This window comes from Crinia signifera, chromosome 2 (assembly GCF_055691185.1).
Source record: "Crinia signifera chromosome 2, ASM5569118v1, whole genome shotgun sequence".
In the NCBI taxonomy this organism is placed as follows: domain Eukaryota; kingdom Metazoa; phylum Chordata; class Amphibia; order Anura; family Myobatrachidae; genus Crinia; species Crinia signifera.
Window position 1 is genome coordinate 230,343,541 of NC_139218.1, and position 27,927 is coordinate 230,371,467.

The window sequence follows — 27,927 nt, forward strand, 5'->3', positions numbered from 1 at the left end:
CACAATGCTGCCATGCAGTTGCTGTCTGCTGACCACACATGTTATGTGATAACCTTCTGCAGTAACTTGCTGGGGTCCTCTCATTATTTTTATTGTCTGATGGGGTCCCAGAGAAAAATAGTTTGAGGACCCCTGAGCTAAGCAATAAATTACCACAGCTAATTGAATTAGTCCCTAAGTGTGAGATAAGGCCCGACTCAGAGGCTAATGTAGTTATATGTAAAGCTGTGATTTCATACACAGCTGACTTGTGAAAATATGGCAATGACACAGTCATGTGCAGAGATGCCCATTGCTGTCTTCTCACATTACTGGCTCTTGTACAAAAATGGGAAAATCTCTCGAACCATGAAACCTCTCAGTAACTCTATGTGGTCTCAAAATGAGTATCTAATACCCCTTTCACACCAGAAATGCAGGGACAAACCCGGGAATTCAGGTCCCGGGACAAGCAGGGACATTCCCGGGTTTGGACCCATTAACACCAGAAAAGTCCCTGCATTTTCTGGTGTGTGAAGGGGCGGGAAGGAGGCCAGCAGGAGGTGGAGAGGAGGCGGGTAGTCGGCGGGATGGCGGCAGAGGTGGGCAGGAGGTGGTGAGAATACTCACCCCGGTTGCTTGTCTTCTGTGCAGGCTGGGGATCCACACAGGCAGCGGCGCAAATGACAGGACAGGCAGCGGATGAAGATGACCCAGAGCTGCGTCATCATCATCATCCGCCGCCTGCGTCAATTCTTCCCGGCCGGACAGGACACAGAGGACCGGCACCCGGGTAAATATACCCTACCCCATTCACACCAGCCAGGTCCCCGGGTTGAACCCGGGAACAACCCTGCTACCTAGCAGGGTTGGATTGCCGGCAAATTAGCCCGGTAATTTGTCCCGGGAACCTTTCACACCAGTGCTAGTACTGGGTTGTTCCTGGACTCAACCCGGGAATTTAGGCTGGTGTGAAAGGGGTATAACTTGCACGGGCCCACTTCTGTAGCTTACGAATTTGCAGTGGCTAAATAGGGCACACCAAAAAATTGTCCTGACGTGCCTTTGGTGTTCTAGAAATACTCTGTTACCAGCCCCTAAATGCTGACTTTGTCACTCACTCTGCAAATAAATCTCCTATCTCAATCTATTAGCAGGGGTAACTATTACAGCTTTTGAAAAGCACTCTGGGGACCTGTACACTAATTGGGGGGTCTGGAAAAAATTACCACTAGGCGCTCTGGATGTAGAAAATGAATCAATTGCATATACAAATATATAAAAAAACATTATTATAGAAAATAAAATATAATAAACATAAAACTAAACCTTAAAAGAAAAAATTATAAAATAAATAAAATGGATCTGCTCAATTGAACGTGGTATTATGCACTGTGATAAACATCAGAGGTACACATAGATAATTCAATTTGGTCAGGTGCAGACCTTTAGTTTAGTATAGGGGCTCGGTGGTCCACTTTGAAAAGTTAATGTCCACACTGTGGGGTAATTCACACTTGTGGTTCTGGAGTCCCAAAACGTCCCTTATACTGAATAGATGGCAAAATAGCAATGAACAGTTTGTAATTGATGCTCACTTACGTGTGCAGATGTGCGCCTCCCCTATAGTGCGGGTGGCTTGATGTCCAAGGCTTGTTGGATTGCCGCTTTGATGGAATAGCTGGCTGGCACACTGTATGTGTGTAAGCATTGTCCACCTGTGCTCTGTATTCTATGCAGCGTCTCCCTGCTGAGCCGCCGGAGTAGGTACCCGGGTCAGGCTGTTCAAGCGTGATGGGGAGAAGAGGCTGTGATGAGCCGGGCAGGGCACTGTGTAGCGGCCGAATGTCAATGCCTGCCGGTGTCTCCGTGCTGGGGGTTTTGCTGGGTGCACGATGTATCGGTTCCCCTGCACTTGATGAGACCAGAGCTTGTGGGTCCTTAAAAGATGCGTTTCGCCGCACACTGGGCGGCTTTATCAATTTAAATGCTGACTTTCTGTCACTCACTCTGCAAAAAAGGGGGGTATTCAATCTTAGGGTCACGGCAGACGAGCTTGCTCGCCCGCCATGACCCAGTCCCGTTCTCGGTCAGCTCGAGAATTCAATGTCCCGCCTGCAGCGGGACGAGAAGGGGGCGTGGCCGCGAGTTGTGGCCGGGAAGTGACGAGATGCAGCCGGCAGCTCGTCACTTCCCGGCTGTTCTCGGCAGAACGAGCCCGACAACTAGAGATGTCGGGCTCGTTCTGCCAGGAAACCCTGTTCAATGCGGTCGGGGAAGACAGCATTGAATAGGGCCCGTCGAGCATCTCCCCCACGGGAGATGCTCGACGGCGATTGCATACCCCCCTAAATCTCCTATCTCAATCTATTGGCAGGGGTAACGATTACAGCTTTGGAAAAGCACTCTGGGGACCTGTACACTAATTGGGGGTCTGCATGCTCAGGTGTCAACCTTTCCATGTTGACATTTTTTGATTGTGTCAAACCTTACAGTTAATCTACTGACTATAAACCAAGAGAGTAATTTGCAAGCTATAACACACCTGCTTTAAATGAGCAGAAATTTGCTTATGCCCTCACAAAACGAAGTTTCAATTATTTACCTATAGAAAAAAAAAGCTTTCCGTTTAAACTGTTCTAAACAAAACTAGAAAACCATCCATTTAAAAGATAAGAGCTCCAAATATTTTTCTTTGGCATAATAATAGATAGGTTAAATGTTAACAAATATTAAGTTGCCCGTTTTTAGGTTACAGGATGATTTCAACATTTTTATATTTTTCATTTACTGTGGGGTTTTGTAGAACAAAATATTGAGTCGAATTGCTCACCGTTGGATAATGTAAGAATTATCAGTGCACACAACTGCATTCATGTGCACAGGGGTGTTCATTTTTGCCACAAAAACAATATGTCATTGATAGATGTTAGCTGGGGCCAGGGGGGGGGAGACTTGTATACTGTGTGGATCTGCAGTTGTCTGCCTTTTCCATTGTAGAGCATGCGGTGTCTAGGCCATTTCCTCCTCCTTGAGGTGGTGGTTCTGTATAGACATTAAGGCCCCCATGCACTTATGCGATTTTGGGCCGATTTCACCAGATTTGGACGGATCTGGTCAAGAAATGAGGTGAAATCTGCCAAAATCGTGATTTAAAAATGTGTTTGAAATCCCATCCGATCCGCAGTCCATGGGCAAACCAGTGCAAGTTTTTTGTTTCCATGTGGACTTCATATGTGACTTGGCCCTTCTCAATGTCAACCATAGTGAATAGGTAGTGGCAAATGGTTTTACTTCTGCTTCATTTCCCATCAGCAGAACACGAGGCAGGGGTGTCTCGAAATGTATCTTATTAGCTGTGCTATTGGATCACATCTCCGGTCTGTCTGGTGATTTCAGCATATCATCGGGCTCTAGTGTTCACAAACTTGTGCTCTATGCTGATGATATTTTGCTCACCACCACTACTCAGGTTGTCTCTCTTCCCTCATTGCTGGGTTAACTCGGCTCTTTTAGAGCGTTTTCCAATTTTAACAAAAAAATTAAGAGTATGTTCCTCAAAATCGAAATTCCTCCACTTTATTACCTGTCTCTGGTGGTGTACTGATAAAAAAAATAATAATAATTGTGTGTTCATCTAACTTTTATTAAGATAATCTCTGCATGGCTAACTATCCTCCAATCATGAGGTTTGTTAAAAAGAATGGAGCACCCTGGATAGAGTTTTATGATGGATTGGAGTGACCGTACAATTAAAGTAAATATGCCTCCCAATGTCATATATTCAATGCCGTGGGCGAGCGGTGACTGCGAGCAGGACTTTTTGCTCGCAGTCACCGCTCACCCTGTCAGTATTCAACTGACCCCCCTCATACGCAAATTCCCCCTCGCTCCGTTTTTTGAGCGAGGGAGAATTGGCGTATGTGCCTCCAAAAGCTGCGAGAATCAAGGCTAATTACAGCGAGTTTGCTGCACTAGCCGCGACTCTCACAGTTTAGGGGAATCCTCGCAGTTCTGTGACTGCGAGGATTCCCCCGGAACATTGCATAGTGCGAGCGGCCGGCATGGGGGTTAAACTGCGAGGATCACTGGTTTTCTGCGATCCTCGCAGTTTAACCCCCTCGCCGGCCGCTCGCACCGGCATTGAATACATGTCAATGTCTTTATCTATTATAACACCCTCCAGTATGTGTCCCAGCCTCCTTAAACTCTGTGGAAAACTGGCCTTAAATTATTTGGTCGGGTAGGAGACCAAGAGTATGTCTCTGTATACTATATATATAGGGGGAAGGATGGAGGATCGAATCTCTCCAACTTTCAAAAATATATTTTTTTTCCCAATGAAGTTTCTTTAATTGAAGCATTACAGATCAATATAATAGAGGTACAGTGGGTACAGAAGTAAAGACACACACACAAATAATATGCATGACATTTTCACCGTGCAATAGCATTCCATTCAAGAAGTCAATGAACATACAGGAAAGAAAATAAAATAGAAAGATTATATATAATGAGAGTCACAAGAGCGGCCTAGGTGTACTGTCACACCTGGAAGAGTGGAGCTCCAAAGTAAACAGTATTCTATGGGAAGGGGGGGGGGGATCCTGTGCACATACCCGAGTCTCGTACTATAATGTGTTTTTAAAACAATTTCCAATTTTTTTAATGTTGGAGATAGGGTGTTGATGTAGCTCTCCCAAGAGTCAAATTTTTTTCCAGTGAACTTTTCCTTTTGTAGAGAAGCTTCAAGCCACTCCATTTGGAGAATGTTAACTTATTTGTTTTAAAAATGATTATTTAACCTTTCTCAAGCCATTTTAGCTCGCTCACTCCCTCCCCATTTTAGAGTTTGAGCGCAGCAGGAGTAATTTTATTGTCTCTTTTTGGACTGACAGTGAGCACACCCCCCCCCCCCCCATAAACCTCCTCCTTCTCTCCCTTATTTTTGTCCCTTTCCACTTTCCAGAACACTTCATTGGATTTGATATTTAACTGTGACCATGATTTATGTTTTCTAATTGATTGGCATTTTTTCAAATACTGTTGTCAATTTTCTTTATTATGCATGATTTCCCCCTCCCCTTTCTTTTTGTTAATATTATTAAATAAAAATTGACTCAGGCTGTTAAACCTGGTGAAAAAGTAGCTGTTAGTGTAACTTTAATAGCAATATGATGCATTACTATGGGTCCATGTCACCAGACATTGTCATGCTTACAAGGAATGAGGAATGTCAGACAGCAGGAGGTATACATAAAATAAACATCTCTTCTGGATAATTCTCACCAGAGATGCGCGTATGTCCTGATTCATAATGCATTCATGGTTTCTAATACCATGACACCTGACAACCACCTACAGTGGGGCAAAAAAGTATTTGGACAGCCACCGATTGTGCAAGTGGACCCACTTTAAAAGATGAGAGAGGTCTGTACTTTCCATCAAAAGGTACACTTAAATTGTGGGAGACAGAATGTGGGGAAAAAACAGCAGGAAATCACATTGTATGATTTTTAAACAATTTATTTGTATATTCTTGCGGAAAATAAATATTTGGACAATCAAAAAGTTAAACTCAATACTTCCTGTAGTTCTTGACCAGGTTTGCACACACTGTAGCAGGAATTTTGGCCCAATCTTCCATGCACATCTTCTCTAGATCTGTTATTGAGGTCTGGAGACCGGCTAGGCCACTCCAGGAACTTTAAATGCTTCTTACGGAGCCCACTTCTTAGTTACCCAGGTGTTGTGTTTTGGGTTATTGTCATGCTGGGGAAGACCCAGCCACGTTCCATCTTCAATGCTCTTACTAATGGAAGGAGGTTGTTGGCAAAAATCTCATGATATATAGCCCCATTCATCCTCTCCTTAATATGGATCAGTCATCATGTCCCCTTTGCAGAACAGCAGCGTCTCAAAGCATGATGTTTCCACCCCCTTGCTTCACAGTGGGAATGTTTTTTTGGGGATGCCACTAATCATTCTTCTTCCTCTAAAACCAGAGTGTGGAGTTTATATAAAAAAAGTTCAATTTTGCGGTCATCTGACCACATAATCTCACAATCCTTGTCTGGATCATCCTGATAGTCACTGGCAAACTTTAGACAGGCCTGGATATGTGCTGGCTTAAGCAGGGTGACCTTTCGGGTGCTGCAGGATTTTAACCCATGACGACATAGTGTTTTACTAATGGTAACCTTTGTGACTGTGGTCCCAGCTCTCAAGGTCATTGACCAGGTCCCCTCATGTAGTTCTGTGCTTATTCCTCCCTGTTGTCAAGATCATGTATACCCCACGAGGTGAGATCTTGCATGGAGCCCCAGGTTGAGAGAGATTGCCAGTGATCTTGTATTTCTTCCATTTTTTAATAATTGTGCCAACAGTTGATCTCTTCTCAACCAGGTGCTTTTATATAGTGTCGAGTAGTTCATCCCAGCCTCATGCAGCTCTACAATTTTGTCCCTGGTGTCCTTAGACAGCTCTCTGGTCTTGGCCATGGTGGAGAAGTTGCAGTCTGTTTGAGGGTGTGGATAGGTGTATTTTATACTGATAATCAGTTCAAACAGGTGCCATTAATACAGGTAATGAGTGGAGGACAGAAGAGCTTCTTAAAGAAGAAATAACAGGTCTGTGAGCCAGAAATCTTGCTGGTTGGTAGGTGTCCAAATATTTATTTTCCACAAGAATATACAAATAAATTGTTTAAAAATCATACAAAGAGATTTCCTGTCACACGCTACTGATGAAGGATCTTACGATCCAAAAGGCGTTTGGCGTGCCTTGCCACTTCCTTCGGATTATCAGCCGTTGGGACTCCAGACCCCTTGGTACCTTTGGACGGCACCCACCAGATCCGGAGCTGGACTACCTTTTCTGAGGACATCCATGTGACCTGCCATGCCCCGGACATTGTTTATATGCTTTGATCTTCTGCAATATTGTGAGTGCACATCTTTATTCAATTGAAATTTTTAAAAGTTATGCACTATATAATTGACTCACCTAAATGAGTAGAACTACTATTGTAAGGGATGTCTGCTCTCATTCATATATAATATCTCTTCATATAGTTGTTGTAAAATACTCGATATTCATAACTTGATAGATAACGAGGTTTACATCAGAACAGTATATGATCCCCAGAATGGTTTAAAACTCAGGCTCAAAGTCACGTGGTTGTGTGCATGCCTGGTGCTCATTCAGTACCGGAAACATAGCTGATGAAGTTCGGTGCCGGTGTGATTATACTATATATTTGTGAGTACAATGTGTTATGAATAATGGCTCCCAGGATGGAGATATCGATTGAAAAACAATCTGCCATCATCACTTTGAGAAAGGCATGCTATAGTTTATGACAGATTGTCCAGCAAGAGAAGATTTCCCTTGGTGGGGTGCAGTTGCCCCAGAAAAGACATGCCGAAAACCAACAGTGTGCATAATTGCCTGCAACCTGGACAGCCTAGTGTGACCACAAAACAAGAGGACAAATATTAGTTAGTAGTAGATGGGAAAGGTTCCAAACAGCACTGCGCTCATGAGAGAAGAGCCTGTCAGTCTCTACTGTCAAGCACCGCCTCAAAGCTGCAGGGTTAAAGGGGTATGTAGCAGCACATAAACCATTGCTGAGGCCCATTAACAAAAAGAAGGTTACTCTGCGCTAAAGTGCACAAGGACTGGCCGTCTGAGCAATGGAAGAAGCTTCTTTGCAAGGATGAATCAAAAGTTTGGGTCAAAGAGGCGCAAGTTCGTCTATCACATACCAGGCGAGCGCATGCTCCCAGCATGCATTGAGCCTACAGTGAAGCATGGTGGAGGTTCTATCATGGTCTGGGGCTCTTTTGGAAATGCATCTGTTGGTGATTTGGTAAAAATAGAAGGATTCAGTCTCAAAGCACAATCACAGCATCTGACAGCGTCACACCATTCCCTCTGGCACATTTGCCTTACCGGTCATTGGTTCACCCTACAGCAAGACAATGACACCAAACATACCTCAAATATTTTAAAAAATTATGTGTGCATAGAACGGCAAAATGTGATGAAAATATGGTTTGGTCACCCCAGAGTCCAGATTGTAACCCAACTGAACTCTTGTGGGATCAGATACTTTTGAGAAGAGCAAATTATGAGTCCAGATTATCTGTGGGAGGTACTGCAAGAGGAGTGGAGGGCAATCTGAGCTGAAACTCAGAAAAATTGGTAGCTAAAATGCCAGGTGTGCGTTCTCTAATGAAAGTAAAATTAAATAATCTTTCCAGTTGTTTGAAAACCCTGTAATTGAAATCAAATGTGATAACTCCACTTTTATCACAAAATAGCTTTTTACTTGCATCTCTCCTTGAGAAAATAATCAAAAATTTGGTGGTGTATTGAAAATAATGGCCGGTAGTGTACCTTTAACCCCTTCCTGACAGAGCCAGTTTTTGCGTTCCTGACAGAGCCCTTTTTTTCAAATCTGACATGTCTCACTTAAGTGGGGATAACTTTTTTTTGCTTTTACTTATCCCAGTGATTTTGAGATGGTTTTTTCGTGACACATTGTACTTCAAATTAGTGGTAAATTTGGGTCGATACAGTCTGTGTTTTTTTGTGAAAAATACCAAAATGTCGTAAAAAAATGGAAAATTTAGCAATTTGCAAAATGTTAAATTTTCTGCTTGTGAGACAAATAATCATACCACTCAAAATAGTTAATAACTAACATAGACCATATGTCTACTTTATGTTGACATCATTATTTCAACTTCCTTTTAATTTTTTTGGACACTAGGAGGCTTACAATATGAATAGCAAATTCTCAAATTTTCAAGAAAATTTCAAACACTGATTTTTTTAGGGACCAGTTCAGTTCTGATGTGACTTTGAGGGACTTGTATGTGAGACACCCCCATAAATGATACCATTTCAAAAACTGCACCCCTCACAGTATTCAAAACAGCATTTTGGAAGTTTGTTAACCCTTTAGGTGTTTCACAGGAATTAAAACAAAGTGTAGGTGAAATTTCAAAATTTCATTTTTTTTGCAGATTTGCAATTTTAATACATTTTTCTAAGGAACACAGTACATTTTACTAGAGAAATGTGACTAAAAATTGATTCCCCCAATTCTTTTGTTTTCATAAATATCCTATATGTGGCCCTAGTGTGCACGTTGACCAAACCACAGGCTTCAAAATAGAAGGAGCACCTACTTGATTTTGGAGCCTCCTTTTTATGAGATTATTTTTTAGGCACCATGTAGGTTTCTAGGCACCATAAGATGCTAAAAGTTAGGAACCCCCCCACAAGTGACCCCATTTTGCAAACTACACCCCTCAGGGAATTCATCTAGGGGTATAGTGTACATTTCAAACCCCCAGGGGTTTCACCAATTTTGATACAAGTGGGCAGTGAAAATGAAAAATTACATTTTTTTACACAAAAATGCAGTTCTGGCTCAAAATTTTTCATTTTCAGAAGGTATGAAGGAGAAAAAGCACCCCAAAATCTGTGCCCCAATTTCTCCCGAGTACGGCAATGCCTCACATGTGACCAAAAAATACCAGTTGGGTGCATGGCAGGACTCAGAAGGGAAGGAGTGATTTTTGGATTTTGCAGCACAGATTTTGGTGGAATGAATGGTGGGTGCTATGTTGCACCAATACAGTGGAACCCCCCCACAAGTCACCCCATTTTGCAAACTACACCCCTCAGGGAATTGATCTAGGGGTATAGTGTACATTTCAAACCCCCAGGGGTTTCACCAATTTTGATACAAGTGGGCAGTGAAAATGAAAAATTACATTTTTTTACACAAAAATGCAGTTCTGGCTCAAAATTTTTCATTTTCAGAAGGTATGAAGGAGAAAAAGCACCCCAAAATATGTGCCCCAATTTCTCCCGAGTACGGCAATGCCTCACGTGACCAAAAAATACCAGTTGGGTGCATGGCAGGACTCAGAAGGGAAGGAGTGATTTTTGGATTTTGCAGCTCAGATTCTGGTGGAATTTTGGTGGGTGCTATGTCGCATTAGCAAGACCCCCCAAGCACCAATACAGTGGAACCCCCCCACAAGTGACCCCATTTTGCAAACTACACCCCTCAGGGAATTCATCTAGGGGTATAGTGTACATTTCAAACCCCCAGGGGTTTCACCAATTTTGATACAACTGGGCAGTGAAAATGAAAAATTACATTTTTTTACACAAAAATGCAGTTCTGGCTCAAAATTTTTCATTTTCAGAAGGTATGAAGGAGAAAAAGCACCCCAAAATCTGTGCCCCAATTTCTCCCGAGTACGGCAATGCCTCACATGTGACCAAAAAATACCAGTTGGGTGCATGGCAGGACTCAGAAGGGAAGGAGTGATTTTTGGATTTTGCAGCTCAGATTCTGGTGGAATTTTGGTGGGTGCTATGTCGCATTAGCAAGACCCCCCAAGCACCAATACAGTGGAACCCCCCCACAAGTGACCCCATTTTGCAAACTACACCCCTCAGGGAATTCATCTAGGGGTATAGTGTACATTTTAAACCCCCAGGGGTTTCACCAATTTTGATACAACTGGGCAGTGAAAATGAAAAATTACATTTTTTTTACACAAAAATGCAGTTCTGGCTCAAAATTTTTCATTTTCAGAAGGTATGAAGGAGAAAAAGCACCCCAAAATCTGTGCCCCAATTTCTCCCGAGTACGGCAATGCCTCACATGTGACCAAAAAATACCAGTTGGGTGCATGGCAGGACTCAGAAGGGAAGGAGTGATTTTTGGATTTTGCAGCACAGATTTTGGTGGAATGAATGGTGGGTGCTATGTTGCACCAATACAGTGGAACCCCCCCACAAGTCACCCCATTTTGCAAACTACACCCCTCAGGGAATTGATCTAGGGGTATAGTGTACATTTCAAACCCCCAGGGGTTTCACCAATTTTGATACAAGTGGGCAGTGAAAATGAAAAATTACATTTTTTTACACAAAAATGCAGTTCTGGCTCAAAATTTTTCATTTTCAGAAGGAATGAAGGAGACAAAGCACCCCAAAATGTGCCCCAATTTCTCCCGAGTACGGCAATGCCTCATGTGTGACCAAAAAGTGGCAGGACTCAGAAGGGAAGGAGTGATATTTGGATTTTGCAGCACAAATTCTGGTGGAATGATGGTGGGTGCTATGTCGCATTAGCAAGACCCCCAAAGCACCAATACAGTGGAAACCCCCCACAAGTGACCCCATTTTGCAAACTACACCCCTCAGGGAATTCATCTAGGGGTATAGTGTACATTTCAAACCCCCAGGGGTTTCACCAATTTTGATACAACTGGGCAGTGAAAATGAAAAATTACATTTTTTTACACAAAAATGCAGTTCTGGCTCAAAATTTTTCATTTTCATAAGGTATGAAGGAGAAAAAGCACCCCAAAATCTGTGCCCCAATTTCTCCCGAGTATGGCAATGCCTCATATGTGACCAAAAAATACCAGTTGGGTGCATGGCAGGACTCAGAAGGGAAGGAGTGATTTTTGGATTTTGCAGCTCAGATTCTGGTGGAATGTTGGTGGGTGCTATGTGGCATTAGCAAGACCCCCAAAGCACGGTGAAATGATGAACCTAATAATCCATAGATGTGTGGTATATTTTAAAACACTCCTTTATACATAGGCCGGGTTTGTCGGGGCAAGTTTCACAGTGGAAAATAGTTTCCTTTCTTATTCCCTTTTTATAGCAAACTTTGCAACTTTTTTGTGTCCTGCCCTTTCTTGCAGTGGAGGGGATTTCGTTCGGAAAATGCTGCCCTGGTACAATACGGGGGCCAGTACTAGAAGTACTGGGGCCCTCTGCCTGCTGGTTCCCAAATACTAGGCCCTTTATGACTTCCTCTTGAAAGTGCATAAATGTCCCCCTCTGGCCGGTAGAACGGAATAGCACGTAAGCGTTATACAGTGCCATCTGGATGATATACACGGCCAGCTTCTTGTACCAGATTTTTGTTTTCCGCAGGGCACTGTACGGCTTCAGTACCTGATCTGAAAGATCCACTCCGCCCATGTACCTATTGTAATCCAGGATACAATTAGGTTTTGAGGTGTGGGTACTGGTACCTCGTACAGGGACGGAGGTGGTACTGTCTCCGTGAATTGTTGTCAGTATAAGGACATCCCTCTTGTCCTTATATTTGACCAACAACATATTTTCGGTGCATATTCCCCTGCTTTCACCCCTTCTCATTACTTGGGCAATGTGCGTTTTTGGGAGGCCTCTTTGGTTCTTGCGCACAGTACCGCAAGCTGCTGTACCTCTTGAACCAAGGGCCTTAAACAGGGGGATGCTAGTGTAAAAGTTATCCACATAGAGGCGATAACCTTTATCCAGGAAGGGGTGCACTAAATCCCAGACAATTTTTCCACTAACACCTACGAGGGAGGGGGGGCATTCTGGCGGTTCAATTCTTGAATCCTTCCCTTCATATACCCTAAACCTGTGAGTGTACCCTGAGGTGCTTTCACACAGCTTATACATTTTTATGCCATACCTTGCCCTCTTACTGGGAAGGTACTGGCGGAATTTAACCCTTCCTTTAAAATGTATAAGGGACTCGTCTATGCAAATGAATTTATCTGGGATGTACATGTCTTCAAATTTGGCACTGAAATGATCAATGACCGGCCTGACTTTGAATAGCCGGTCAAAGGTGGGATCATCTCTGGGTGGGCACTGTGCATTATCGTTGTAATGCAAAAATTTAAGGATCGTCTCAAATCGAGCCCGGGGCATGGCCATACGGTAAAATGGGGTGCTGTACAGAACATCTGTACTCCAATATTGCCTAATTTCTGGCTTTTTTACTATGCCCATATGAAACACCAGACCCCAAAACGTCATCATCTCTACTGCATCTACAGGGGTCCACCTAGCAAATGATGACGTGGGGTTTTGAGCAATAAACTGCTGGGCATATAAATTAGTTTGGTCCACCATTAAATTTATAATATCATCAGAGAAAAATAATTTGAAAAAGTCAATTTCTCTGAGACCTGTGGAATCAAATTGGATTCCTGGCATGGCCAAAAACTCAGGAACCTGGGGCTCAAAATTGTCTGGTGGTGGGGTCCATACGAGATCAATTATTGGGGGGGGGGTCTCAGCTGCTCTACGGGGGCGTCTTTGAGGGGGTCCCTCATCACCAGAGGAGGAAGAGGAGCTTAAGGCGAATCCTTCAAATTCCCCGCTTGCATCACTGGCTGTGTCAGAGTCAGAAGCAAGCATGGCATATGCCTCCTCCACTGAATACATTCTTCTGGATGACTGGGATGACATTTGGGATGCCATTTTTATTTTTGTGTTACTGGTAGTGAAATGTTTCAACACGTGTATAGTGTAGGGGGGGGTACAAACTTTATTTCAACCAGGGGGGTATGTAGTGTGTAGTGTGTATGTAGTGCAGAAAAAAAAAATACTTTATACAAAAAAAAAAAAATGAAGGGGTTAAAAAAAAAAAAAATTGAAGGGGTTAAAAAAAAAAAAATTGAAGGGGTTAAAAAAAAAAAAAAAGGGTCCTGCGCCAAAAATTGAGCACAGATGTTGGTCAGTAACGTCCGTCACTGAACAGCGCTCAAAGGCAACAGGAATTTGATCAAAAAAAAAAATAGATCAACCCTGTGCCGAAAAAGATGATCAGTGATGTACGTCACTGATCAGCGCACAGCGGCCACAGGACACCCCCAAAATCACAGTGTGTGTAAAAAAAAATTAAAAAAAGACCCCACAGCACACACAAAAAAAAAAAGGTGATCAGTGATGCGACACTGATTACCAGTGAGGGGCAGCAGGTGCACAACCTTTGGTGCAATTGACAGTGCAACTGGCAGGTATATATATAAAAAAAAAAAACCTCTGCACCCCTAAAAAGTTGCTGATCACCTCAGATATAGTGATCAGCACAAAAGGCGGGGGCAGCAGACACAAAATTTAGCACTCTCTATCACTCTCTGTCACTATCTCTCTCTATCTCTCACTATCTATCACTCTATGACACTGCAGCAGCAGCACTGACAGTTATATATATATGAAAAATAACCCCTGCACCCCCAAAAAGTTGCTGGGGGTGCACAAAAGGGGGGCAGCAGACACAAAATATAGCAGTCTCTATCACTCTCTGTCACTATCTCTCTCTATCTCTCTATCTCTCACTATCTATCACTCTATGACACTGCAGCAGCAGCACTGACAGGTATATATATATAAAAAATACCCTGCGCCCCCAAAAAGTTGCTGATCAGTTAATTTATACTGATCAGCACAAAAGGGGGGGCAGCAGTCAGTTATATAAAAAATATATAGCACGATCTGTCACTATCTCTCTATCTCTCTATCTCTCTCTATCTCTCTATCTATAACTCTATTACACTGCAGCAGCACAAAATATAGCACTCTCTGTCACTAGGCCTCTCTATCTCTCTCTCTCTATCTCTCTCTCTCTCTAACTCGATGACACTGCAGCAGCACAACACAGCACAACACAGCACAGGATGTCACAAGATGAAGCAAGATCCCAAGCAGTGATCAGGTAAGTATTGAGCAAGGTTCTGGTCAGTAAATGGCGACAGCTGGGCACGGTGACCGCACTACACGCTATTCCAGACCGGAATGGCGTCTGCAGTGTAGTCCCCGTTAGTTTAAACCCCCCTCCATGGCTGTGATTGGTCCGTCGGTCCGACGGACCAATCACGGCCTTTGGGGGCGGGCGGGGTGAGGTGGGGTGACACCAGTGTCACCCTTACACCCCGCGGTGATTGGTGCTGTACTTTACAGCACCAATCACCTCCGATCCCGTGTCACCGGCGAACGTTATTCGCCGGTGACACAGAAAACGCTGTAATTGGCTGTTCACACTGAACAGCCAATCACAGCGATCGCCGACGGGGGGGCTGCATCGCAGCCCCCCCTGGGCATGCAGGGACATGTCTGCTGTCAGGGACAGCAGACATCGTCCCTCTGTCACTGCGTCTCTAGACGCAGTGACAGTTAGAAGTCATGACGTATATATACGTCATGTGTCGGGAAGTACTTCCCGGCCATGACGTATATATACGTCAAATGTCGGGAAGGGGTTAAAATTATATTTAAAAAAATTAATTGTCAAAATATTAAGGTTCCAAAAATTATTTATATATGCACATATATACCATACTCCAGTCCCTACATTGATGGGTTTTATAATCCATATAGGTCAGGTTTCTGATTCATACAACTCCTAACAACAACCTTTTCTGGCCCCACTGTTTCCATCTCTCTTTTTGAGTTGTAAGTTAAATTGTGGGCCGGGGGTACCCCTGTACATTCACAGAGGCGCATATACATTTGTCTATTTTATATTAACAAAACTAAGTCAGAAGCACAAAGAACATCAAATAAAACTACAGTAGATCAAATGCAATTACATTTTCAAATAATAGAATAAGAAAATACCTGAACTTTTAATGGTGCTAAATCAAGCAAATGGATACTCTGCCAGTCACCTGTCACTCTTTCCTGTACACAGTATAGCCAAGCAAGCTCTTCCGTATGCTTACCTAGTTTTGAGGTGCGTGCAGTAAACATTTTTGTGCTACAGTGGTGTACATCTTAGCCTCAATACACCATGCAGCATGAGATGACTGGCATGAGTGAGCCATTAGGTCCTATGCAAATCTGCTAATGTCGGGTTTCTTTTTTGCCGAAAATGCGTCTGATGTTAATGTGATAGGTGATAAATATATTGAATGTGACAGTCTATATATTGAGCAAAACAAAAAACTTTGGATAAAAAAGTCACAGCTTCTACATTGCAGCATTTCATGTTCAGGTTCATAGGGGGGTATTCAATGTGCCACAGCTATTCCCAATGGAGAAATAGCGCCGGCTCCCTATTCAATGCTAATCAGGGCAGAACGGGACAGACTTTAGAAGCTGTCGGGCCCGTAATGTGGCCACGCCCCCTTTGTGCCGTTCGGCAGGTGGGACACTGAATCTTGCCTGTTGTTCACCTGTTGATCAAAACACAAATGGGCCAGGACCACGGATGTCGGGATGGATCAACAACCATGATCCTCGATTGAATACCCCCCTTAGTCTCAGTTTAACACGGATATACAAGTGTGGCATATATTTTTAGCACAAATGAAGCAATTATGTATAAAGATACAACTGTAAAACCCCTGAGACCACACTCTCAACCCGGGTTTTTGCCGGGTTGTTATGTCACCAACCCGGGTGGAGGTGTGGCCTCAAAAGGCCACCCAGGGTCAAGCAACTCGGGAGTTCAACCCTGGTCATGACCACAGTTGAACATGGCTCTGACCTTGGTCAGGTGCAGTATCAACAAATAACTCAGGTACCCCCGTCCTGTACACAGTATGGTGTAGGCAGGCTGTCAGCTCCAAGCGCTGCTTCCTCCCCCACGCCCTGCTGATGGCCGCCGTTCAACCTCACCACCTTGGGACGTCACCGACCCGGCAATAAGCCAGGTCGGACGTGGAGCTTTCAGACCGCAAATGCCGGGTTGCTCCTGGGACGGACCCATATCCCAATCCCGGGTATGACCCAGCATTTATGTTCTGAACGTGGTATAAGTGGCATTGCATCCAAAAAAAAGATTATCTTCCAAATCCAACACACTGAGCATTAATGTAATTAGGTAGGGGATTCTGAGTGATGTTTAACCAGATTCCTTTATAGAAGCAGGTAAGTTTAACTGAATATAGCTGTATTGTGCACAAACACTATGTCATCAGTGTAATTGAACAGAACACTTGATTATCATTTACAGTAAATCTCAGTAGAGAAACCCTTCAAGAACAGAAACAGTATTTATTTAATTACTGTTGTTTGTGGTGAATAAGTAAAGGGAATAGCAACTATGAAGTAGAAACAAGAATGTGAAATATTCCATAAAAAGCTAACTAATATATAGAGTTGCTCGCTTAGCAGTACAAAATGTCCTTTGAAAATGGATAGTTCTTTCTATAAACATCCAACACTTGTGCTGGTTAACAGAGGAAAAAGGAATTATTTGATAAATCACTTCCATATGGTCCTTTCTTCTTAATCATAACTAAAGCTCCAGAATTCTGAATTGCTCTCACTGCAATACAGTTGTCAAAGTGGTGTCCTGCAGATAGTTTATTTAAAGTGGTCTGAGCTATTAGTTTTAGACAGTCATAAAACTGTCCTGGTATATGTTTATTTTTTTAAACTTCTAAAATGCTGGATAGGAAGCTTAGTCGTCCACTGTAATGCAAAAAAAAATTCTTTAACTTTTTTTTAAACAAATGAGAGCTTGCTTCACAACCCCCCACCATCCCAAACCATGTCCTTATTTCACATAAAACCTATCTATGCCATGCTTATCATACTGCATGTGTATCCATAATGGTGGAATGGATACAGTCGTTTGTAACAGACATTAAAAGACTTCTGGGCAGCTCACCTTCAGGATCATCTCAGCTCGGGTCATGCCTTTTACCACAATTTTTGTGTAACTTGCAGGAGCTTTTCGTACTACTTGAGAACCAATGGATGGCAGGTCGAGAAGGACTGTTTTCAGAGAGTGAGTATCAAGGAGAAGCTGTAAACATAACAAATAATTGTTCCTTTATTTTCAGAAATGCTTAGATAATAATCTGTAGTACACTCACAATTTTTTTCCCCTTTTATTTATTGTTCCTGAAATCACACTAGCAGTATCTTAGCACCAATGGAACTGCTGAATATTGCCAATACTACACATCAGCTCCCACCATGGATATGTCATTGTATAAAATATATGTAATGAAGGAAACAAGACTAAGGCTAAGTGCACACATCACGATTTGATGGTGGAAACGTCAGAGAGGCCAATTCAGGAAAACACACGCACAATTACCAATCGGCTGCTTGATGTGACAGTCAGGACACCCAGCTGGGCGGGCACTTGAACTCACGCACCCAGCGGTGAAGTCACACCGGCAATCCACAGCCCAATGCACCAATATAGCTTTAAATACAACGGGCATTGTCTGTGCTGCACACCACCATGATATGTCTAAACGACTTCATTAACAGAAAATCGGGTGTACACATCTACTGACTGGCTTGCGATATCGAACGGGTGATATATTGCTTAGTGTATACCCTTATTAGCACACTATCATGAGTGATTATTTTGCTTTTGCTAACCTTAAGAGATGGTTCAATGTAAATGTATTGCATTAAAAATAAAAATGAGAGAAGACTATGATCACCAATAACTTGATTGAAAGAATGCCCTAGTTAGGAATTACTGCACTCCTGTGTTGCTTGGACTTTGAGAGCTACAGAATTATAATTTGAAAAACATTGTAGGGATTAAGAAATAACAGTGGCAACCTTGTGCTTGAGAGTAAAATGACTAATCATGTACTGCCTAACAGCAGGAATCAAATGAAAGAAACACACAGTTTATATCTGTACCATGTGAGGACACCTGCAAGCATATTTTGAGGAATGCTTGTTCTCCCAGAAAAAAAACAAAACCTAATTATTTTAAACTCTAGACCAAAATTAAATTTTGAAGCAGCTTAGCTTAGCGGTGCGTTCATGAATAAATGGAGGAAATAAACTTTCATTTAGGATGCTTAGTCATCTTGATGTGGGGAGCCAGCTAACTGACTGTTCCCATATATTTCCCGTAACAGTGATTAACCAACCGTGCCACACTGTGCATTTTCACATCTTTGAGTGTGTCAGTACAGCTTGGAAAGGACACTGGTGACTCACAGTCAAACCCCACAGTTAAAAAACCCATAGTGCCACATATAACTATTGGACATCTACAACGCACTGTATCAGAAATGTCCTGAAAACAATCTGGCCCTGCCTCTGCACTTAATCACTCACTTTTGAGGCCACACTCAGAAGGTAAGTCGTCACCTACCACAGGTCCAGTGCAAGTTTTGATGGTGCTGCTAAATAAGCACCAGGTTGTATTACAGCTTCTACTGATGCTGAAAGCGGGCATCTCACTCATGCACATTGATATGCATGAATGCACACCAGGGAAGAGGTTTGAATAAAGTCACAGGCTTCTACACACCACTGCATTTAATATTATTAATTGGTCAAAGCTGTAGGGAAAAGAAAGAAGTCACTAGGCCTGGTGAGCGTGGAGGGTGTTCTAACACTACAATCTGTTTCGCTGCCAAAAACCTGTTTTGTCCAGACAGAAGAGGCCAGTGTCGTGGAACAATTGCTTCATCCTCCAATTCTTTCCAGCAAAGTTTCTAGAACATTTTTAAAGTAATGTTGATTCACTGGTGAACCTTCTTGTAGCAAGTCTTCAAAAAAAACAAAAAAAAAAACGCTGTTCTATCAAAGACAACTATCAAATCTGGATTTGCTTGGACATGCTTCCTCTATTCTTAAAAGATGGTATTTTTGAGTACAAGTCTTGTCTCAGTCTTGTCTGCTTCACCACAGGTAATCATCAATTTATTTTAAAAATGTGACACTTGAAGCCTTGGAACCTATTAGCTTTGTCAATATTTACCATTTCTGATCATTTGGATGGTATGTCAATGATCAAGTAGAACAATTCTCAATTTGTGGCAAACGATCTGTGCAAGATGGGTGATGCAAAACCAATTTGGGAAACAATAAATCCAATGTTAACCTGCCTGCATTCTAATTATTTAATATACACATATGGTTATGGAGGTCCTGTTGCCTTTGGCAGTCAAGCTCAAACCCGCAGGACTTTATCACCTCTGCCCTTGTGAACTACAAAACAATTCTGCAACAAATCAGGGCTTCAAAACATCAACCTCTGGTTGCTCCTAACTATAGACCTTCCATTCATCTTGGAAATTAACCAAAAGGTCCAAAGAGACTTTATGTAGTCCTTCTATTAGGTATGGGACCTTCTACAAGTCTGGACCTTTTTGTGGTGCATGCTCCAAAGTACTGATTTTCGGTGCACATACGGGTCCTAGGACGTAGCATGCAATCAATAGACTGTTAGTTATTGACAGTGTGTTGCTGTTTCACAGTGGGGAGACAATGGCCTCAGATTGCGAAGAAGATGCAGGTTGAATCACTAAAACAGCAAGAGGCATCTACTTGTAATAGACGCCTAATGCTGCATTAACATACAAAGCTATCACTGCTGACTTCCAAGAAGCAGCAGCCATAGCCACTCCAACCACATCTGAATCAGACCCTGTATCTGTCATACTGCCCCAACACCAGGTATAAGGGGCTTGTGGAAACATGGGCAAAGGTTGAGGTACGTAGTGTGATGAGATGTGTGTCTGAAGAGCACATACAATGCATCATAAATATCACTAACTCGAATGACTCTGTTCTCTTGAATGAGAAATTGGTATCTGTGGTGGTCGGCCTGATCTCATCTTATTTTGAATATCTGTCCTGCTGTTATCAAAGGCAGTGCACCAAGCCATAGCCAAATTCCCTGACACCTTAACCAGCTGGTGGTGAATTATAGCTGCTTATATGCCCTTTAGATGCAGAAATCTGATCACACTATGCAGCTCAATGTTTGACTACATTTCCACCCACCCAGACATCTTACAACGGATGTTGAACAGTATGAGTGATATGAGGTGCAGTCTAAAGGCCAGGATATGAAACAGTTGCCTACCTGCTCTGGTCTTGAGGGAAATTAGAATGAAATCGAGAACATCATGCACCTGAGAAGTCTTGTTACAAATGTGTCCTTTTACTCCAGAACCCTGTATTTGAGGATTCTATTAGATTGCTTAGGATATGCTAAAACTATTATTCATTGCTAAAAGCAGGTGGTGAAAAAACATCTGCATAGTAGTTTATTCTGTAATTGTAATAGTGCCACCACCCTTTATTTACCAAGGGTGGTGGCACTAGAGAGGTATATGGTATAACAGTCAGAAGGATAGAATATTGATGTGAGCAGCTCTGCCCTCACTACATCAAGACCTGCGCGATTCCAGTCCTAAAGGCGCTAAAGGAATGAGTGCTGATTAAGGTGAATTAATTACTGATTCTGACCTCAAATAGACAGCAACCCAGGGATAACGACTAGGGTAAATAATAATAACAACAACAAAAAAGGTAGCTAATTGTACAACATCAGCCTTCCAAAATTGGATAGCATAGAACTTTTAGCAGTGGCTATAACATTTTATCTGGATATAGTGAGTGTGAAGGTAGAAAAAGAGTTGGGAGTACACCGTTAATGAATAAAAAAATGACATTAAAGAACATACATATTAAATGGATTTACAGCTTCCCCTTAGTTACTCTGTCAATATGGTATTACTTTAAATGCAGCTCAACATGGTAGCTGACAATTTCTGACTAGGTGCTCGATAGTGCTGTGCTGTTTGCTTGGCACAAGCATTAAGTACAACAATTAAGTATAAATAGAACTGCCGGACAGGAAGCATAGATCAGTATGCCTAGCCTGTTCCAAACCCCCGGAATGACATTCAATTGGATGCGTCTACTCAAAGAAAGAAAAAAGTAAAAGGACAAATAGACCAAAGCTAGAATGATTAATAGTATGAACTAGTGATAGTAATGTGGTTTTGCTTAAATGGCTTTATTTGTAGTAAAGCAACATTTTTTAAATAATTCCTGCTGTAAAGTAAAATAAACAGTGCACACAAAGCTTGTTATTAAATGGTTTTTCCTTTATTTATGAAACCTCTGCTTTCCTTTAGTGGCTTTGTGTGAAAAAAAATTCAGCTACTATTTTTTTTTCCAGCTTAAGTTACATTGCAGATGCTGAATTAGTTCAGAAGCAAAAACCGAAATAATTATTCAGAGACAACTGTTATATAGACATAGTTTAAAATAGGCTTCCATGAGCCCAGTTGTCTCCCTTACATATTAGAGATTTTAAATATTGAACATTAGAGTGTTTCCATTCTTTTGAACATATATTTTACATCACAAACTCAAAAGACATCTACTTTCATGCTAGGGTCAATTGAAAATAAACTCTATTCCATACACTATATTGTGAAATCTGCGGTACTGACATAGTTAACAATATCGGTGGTGCGCGACATCGCAGTGTATATTCAGCATAACCTTTAATCTCTCACTCCTAAGCAACCCTCTGACCCCCAAACCAACAAGACTTCAAATGCAGTTCTCTAAAATGAAGGAATCGATTGATTGATGCAGTATTATTTTCAACACATGCAGGTTTTCAATATTTGTCAATTCAACTTCATCTGATCAGCCCAGTTACAGATCTAATATTTTTTTATATATAAGTTTTCTATCTATCTATCCATCTAGAAAAGGAGGTACTGGTCCAGCACTCACTTGTAGCTGCAGATTACTCCGTTACCTTCTGTGTAGAAGAAACGGGAAAAGAGGCAGTGTCACTCTGGAGACTTTGATTCAAAAAGCGTTTTAAAGCAAAAAATACATGTGATGTGGCAAAGCCTCGATACGTTGACAACATCACATGTACTTTTTGCCATAATACACCTTTGTTTTTAATACACTTCCTATGTAAAAAAAGGCCAACACTCCTGACGTCTATGAGGTAAAGTACTGCTGCTGACCACTAGAGGACACGCAACGGACCAAATTATGTCTATGTGTGCTAAAAGATGTCATAACAAAAATTGAAAGCAATTTTTGCAGGGACACTGCTCCATTTCTGGATATGGAGAGAGGGAGATGTGAAGACAGACTGAGGTAGGAGCAGATAGGGAGTTTGTAGGCTAAAAAATGGTAACAGCTCAAAATGAAAATATAGCAGATGATGTCATTTTGATGGGCGTTTAACTAGTTAGTTGGATAAATAATTGAACAATTCATGCAAAAACAAGTGGGGAACCCATGTCTCAGACTCGTTTTTCCATCACATCCCACAGATGCTTGATCATTGTGAGATCTGGAGAAGTTGGAGGCCAAGCAGACCTCTTAAGGTGTATACAACACTGTGCGATTTGAGCTTTTGATTTTGATTATATAGTCAAAATCAGAAGAAAAGCCAACACAAATTGCGGACTGACTGTGTATATAGCTTACGCTGCTGATGCACACCCCCATGGGATCAGCGTCGCAAGAAAAAATAAACTCTGAAGACAAGTCATTTTGACTATATTGTATACAGTCTAGTGTTCTAGTATAGAAAAATTGTCCATAGTCAAAATCTCAAGTAAATATAGTCAAGATTGTATGATTCTGGGCTCTGGGAAGTTCAAGGGAAATCACATAGTCAATATAGTACAAAATAGCCAAAATCTCACCAGAAAGCTATAAACATGGAATTTCAGGTCAAATTGAGAACCAAAGTCTTTTGGTAACCTCAAACCTATTTGATCCTAAGTTATTTTTTATGGATATTCTTATGTCTACACCATTGGTTCCCAAACTGTGTGCCTATACACCTAGGGCAGTGGTCAGGGAACTCGACCAGAGATGGTCGCTGATGAAAATGACACACTGCCGGAGATGAGGCAGGGGAAGTCGCTGGTCGGAGGAGCATGCTCCTCCGACCAGCGACCATTAGGGGGCTGAAAACAGGAGCACGCACCCAGCGATTTATCGTCGGTGCACACTCCAATCGCTGGCAATATGGTCGCTCAGTGACTATATTGCCAGCGATTTTATGCCCGTGTGTACGCATGTTGATACTCAAAAATATATCAGTGGCGGCTCAGTACTTGGTAAAGACCAGGCCAGGCAAGAGCATTGGAGTAGGCTTGTACATGCCCTCTAAGTATCAGAAGAAAAAAGTTACCCCCAACTGAAGTATCATAAAGAGCACAATGAACAAATGACTGACAAATGTACATTTCTCATCATGTAACAAAGTTTTCCCGGTTACAAAAGATGAGAAAAGTGTGTACAGTATGTATGTATGTATGTATGTATGTATGGAAGAGGAGGCTAATGCAGTGGTGTTGAGCAGCTTGAGTTGGTGATTGCAGTTCTCCCAACAGCCTGCCCTGTGTCTATGCCAGGGGTTCTCAAACTCAGTCCTCAGGACCCCACACAGTTCACGTTTTCCAGGTCACCCAGCAGGTGCACAGGTGCACTCATTACTCACTGACATATTTTAAAAGAACCACAGGTGGAGCTAATTATTTCATTTGTGATTCTGTGAGGAGACCTGCAAAACATGCACCGTGTGGGGTCCTGAGGACCGAGTTGGAGAACCTGTGGTCTATGCAATGTTTAAATGAAATTGTTTAAATACATTAAAAACAAATAATACATCATATGGTTGAACAAGTATTAATTGATTTCCAGTCCACTTATGCCCACAAGGAACCAAATTCTTGCTATGTTTAATATGGAGCGGTTTCAGTGTATTTTAAATAACTCTGCTCATGGGCGCTTAACATAGACATTAGTCATAGCAGTCACCTCTATGCAACTGTTAGTATCCATCTCTGAGGCCACAGCAGTCACTACAGCATCTGTAAGTCAGTTATATTCCCTACACCACTGCTCCAATTTTGGAATGTAATGCTTTTAAAATTCTGTTCAAGGACATCTCTCCTGCTTGTGAATAGCTGTATTCAATCTCCAAGCAGCACTGGAAATCAGGAAATTGCAGCTAAATTAGATTTTCCTTTTGTATGTATCTGGCATTATTCCATCAAAACTCATTTTCTAGGTTTTTCATTTTGTGTGGCATTATCTGTAAAATGTGAACAGTCTGCAATAATACTGTATGATTGCTAAATCTCTACTAAGAAGCCCAATTCTGGAAACAATAGAGGATTATATAAATATATTTTCCTTTGCTATTCAATCCACAGTATCAAAGGCAGACTTAGATTAACAAAAAAAAAAACTGCAGCTCATTTATTGATACATTTTTTAACATTTAACAATATATAGATATCTATCTATACACACACACACACACACACACACACACACACACACACACACACACACACACACACACACACACACTAGTAAGCCTGCTCGAGGCAAATGCTTTGAAAGCTAGTGTGCTATCTTGTGATTGGCTCTGTATTTGTTTATGTGTGACAGTTAAAGGGGGGTATTCAATCTTGGGTCACGGCTGTCGAGCTGGCCCAACAGCCGTGACCCTGTCCCGTTCTCGGTCTACTTGACAGAGAATTTGCAGGCGGGATTCAACGTCCCACATGCTGGGAAGAGGCGAGCTGCAGCGGGGAACTCGTCGCTTCCCGGACGTTCTCGGCAGAACGAGCCTGACTGCTTGTGATGTCGGGCTCGTTCTGCCGAGATCCCCTGTTCAATGCTGTCAGGGAAGACAGCACTGAATAGGGCCCAGGCTGCGGGAGATTGAATAACCCCCAAAAATGCAGTTTCACTCGCTGCCAACAGATGGCAGTGTTTCAGAGACACACAATCATACACTAGACACACACACATATATATATATATATATATATTTTTTTATGCTGTATGTGTGTGGAAAATACTGCATAGTATTTTTTTTTTATAAATTATCATTTTAATTGACCAGGAAGTGCTTACCTGTTCAGCACCCACCATACTAATTGGTTTGCATTTAAAAAGATGGTTTATAAATTTAGGGATGAAGGAACTGAAAAACAAGAAAAAAAATAATAGATGGTAAATACTATATCCGAGATTTTAATACTAAAAAAATCAGTATGACAATTTAAATAAACAGAACAAACCACACTACTTTCTACAGTATATGATCAATTACAAATAAATGCCACACAACAGATTAGATAGGTGCATTTGTAAAGTTCAACAAATTTATCATAAAATGTTGGTTAAACAATCTTACCATTAAAAGACTCATAAACACTCATAACACTCATTTATGGGGGTATTCAATCCTGGGTCACGACAGTCATGACGTCCCAACAGTCATGACCCTGGCCCGCTCGCATGTTATTCAGCAGGCGGGAGTCAATGTGCCGCCAGCCGACGAAGGGGCGTGTCCGCGGAAATGGCCGTAATCTCGACAATCCATGACCATCCTCTGCAAAATGTCCTGACTGCTTCGGGTCCGTTCTTTCCCCCGTCGGAAATATTGTCAGGGAAGTGAATACCACATATAACCCTACTTTTACATAATTTACTTAGAAAAACACATTTATTCACATATTTTCAGTTATATTAATATATTATTGAAGTCAGACTATATCATCTACTGCAGTATAGCCACCAAAATCCACCTCTCTTATCTAAGCAGTTGTCACCACTTTTTATTCAGCAAATGTAACAGACGAGATTGGCGCTGAAGTAATGTGAATAAGCTAGCTGCTAGCACATACACAACTCCCTAATGGTTAGGCAAAAGGAATGTACAGTGGAGCAGCATTATATTACATTTTAAAGTACATTTCTATGCATAAGAAAACCAAACTTATTTTAAGGAAATCTTTTATATATTGATTTAAGACATTTTACTTGTCTTCAGGTTTCAAATGCTTCCATATAATAGCTGATGGAGAACTGCGGATTTAAAAAAAAAAAAACCTCCACATATGATATGGCAGATATAATAAAGATATCAGGACATGTTATTTAACCAATAAGAACCACAATGCACATACAGTATGTATCAAACAAATGCATGCAAACTTCAGAATATATCTACATATCATACAAAAAACACACACAACAATACAGTTGCAACTGTAACAAACGCAAGTAAAAAAAAAGTGGCGCTTCACCAAAAATATATGAAAATATAATGCAGACTGGAATTTCGGCAGAGCACTTAAAACCAGAAGTGTGGCAAAATCTCAAAACAGGAAATGCAGCAGAACATACACCGGCAGCACATGTTGAGTGCTAGTACAGGACCCAGACAAATAGCTGCTATGAATACTCTGTATATATTATATTTGGAACATTGTGGACTTTAAAGCCCGATACACACCAGGCCCAGCTGGGGGTGCTGGCATCAGCAAGTGCATACACACTTGCCAATGCGGGTATGAGGTGAGCGACAAGGGGGGGGGGGGGGGGGGGGGGAGTACGGGAGGAGTGACGACATCAAGCAACCACACTAGAAGATAAAGTAAAATATATCTCTAAAAGCCCATACACACTGGGTGACTTTGAGCAGCAAGTTTGTGCGGCTTTCAGCTCAAAGCCGCCCTTTGTGTATGGCCCGGCGATGAGCGGTAAGCGCTGCTGCGCGCTCCCACATTACAGTGTATATGCATTGAGCGGTTTTCCCCTTAGCGATCATCGCTGTCCATTCATGCTGGGCATAATCGCCCAGTGTGTATGGACCTTTACAATGGGTTTTCTGAAAGATATCTTTCACTTTATCTTCTAGTGTGTATGGGGCTTAAGATTTACTTTGTTATATAACTACTGTCATTATAATTCAATGTGACATCACTTTTGATAGGGGCATGTGGAACTGGAACTGCCTTTTGAATGCTTCTATAAGACCGTCTGTGTGGGGGGGCATACAAGCCTTGATAAAGAGCTATCAAGCTTGACATTTGTAGACTTTCAAAAGTACTTTGGATGCACAGTACTTAGCTGCTTGACTTTGAAGGTTCAGCCAGTGTTCCAGTGGGATCGCAGACTAAGCACACTGAAAACAGTAATGTTGCACCTGCTTTTTTTGCAGCCACTCCCTGTTAAATCGCCCAAACAGTCCCTTCCTGTAAATAACTGCTGTCAGAAGACCATTTCTGTGCTGAACTGGGGCATGAAAGAAATATCCCCTTCACACCTAAAACCCAAGTCAAACTCTGTATTATCAACACAGTTTCAAGCAGTGTTGATACCTGTTTTAGACCCTTCCACAATAAGACAAGGAGAAGGTATTTAGGTCTAATTCTGCAGAGGCACCTGAGTTGTGTGTCTGTTTGAATATAGATAACCTAAGTTAAGGTTACAGAGGCATTAATGAAACCCAGTTAGACAAAATCAGGATGTATTTTTCACACTATTGCCTAACCTGGTCATGACCATGGCTGAGGACCCGGGACACACAACCCA

General features: G+C 41.9%; 1 protein-coding gene across 1 annotated transcript in view; it reads right to left on the reverse strand.

Moving 5' to 3' along the window:
* VPS53 (VPS53 subunit of GARP complex) overlaps window positions 1-27,927 on the reverse strand; it is a 210,452-nt gene that overhangs the window by 21,634 nt on the left and 160,891 nt on the right. Inside the window, exons 19-20 of the mRNA XM_083173988.1 lie at window positions 25,459-25,528; window positions 17,429-17,566 (exon numbers count right to left, since the gene is read on the reverse strand). Coding sequence (XP_083030114.1) covers window positions 17,429-17,566; window positions 25,459-25,528 — 208 coding nt within the window. The remainder of the gene's footprint in view (window positions 1-17,428; window positions 17,567-25,458; window positions 25,529-27,927) is intronic.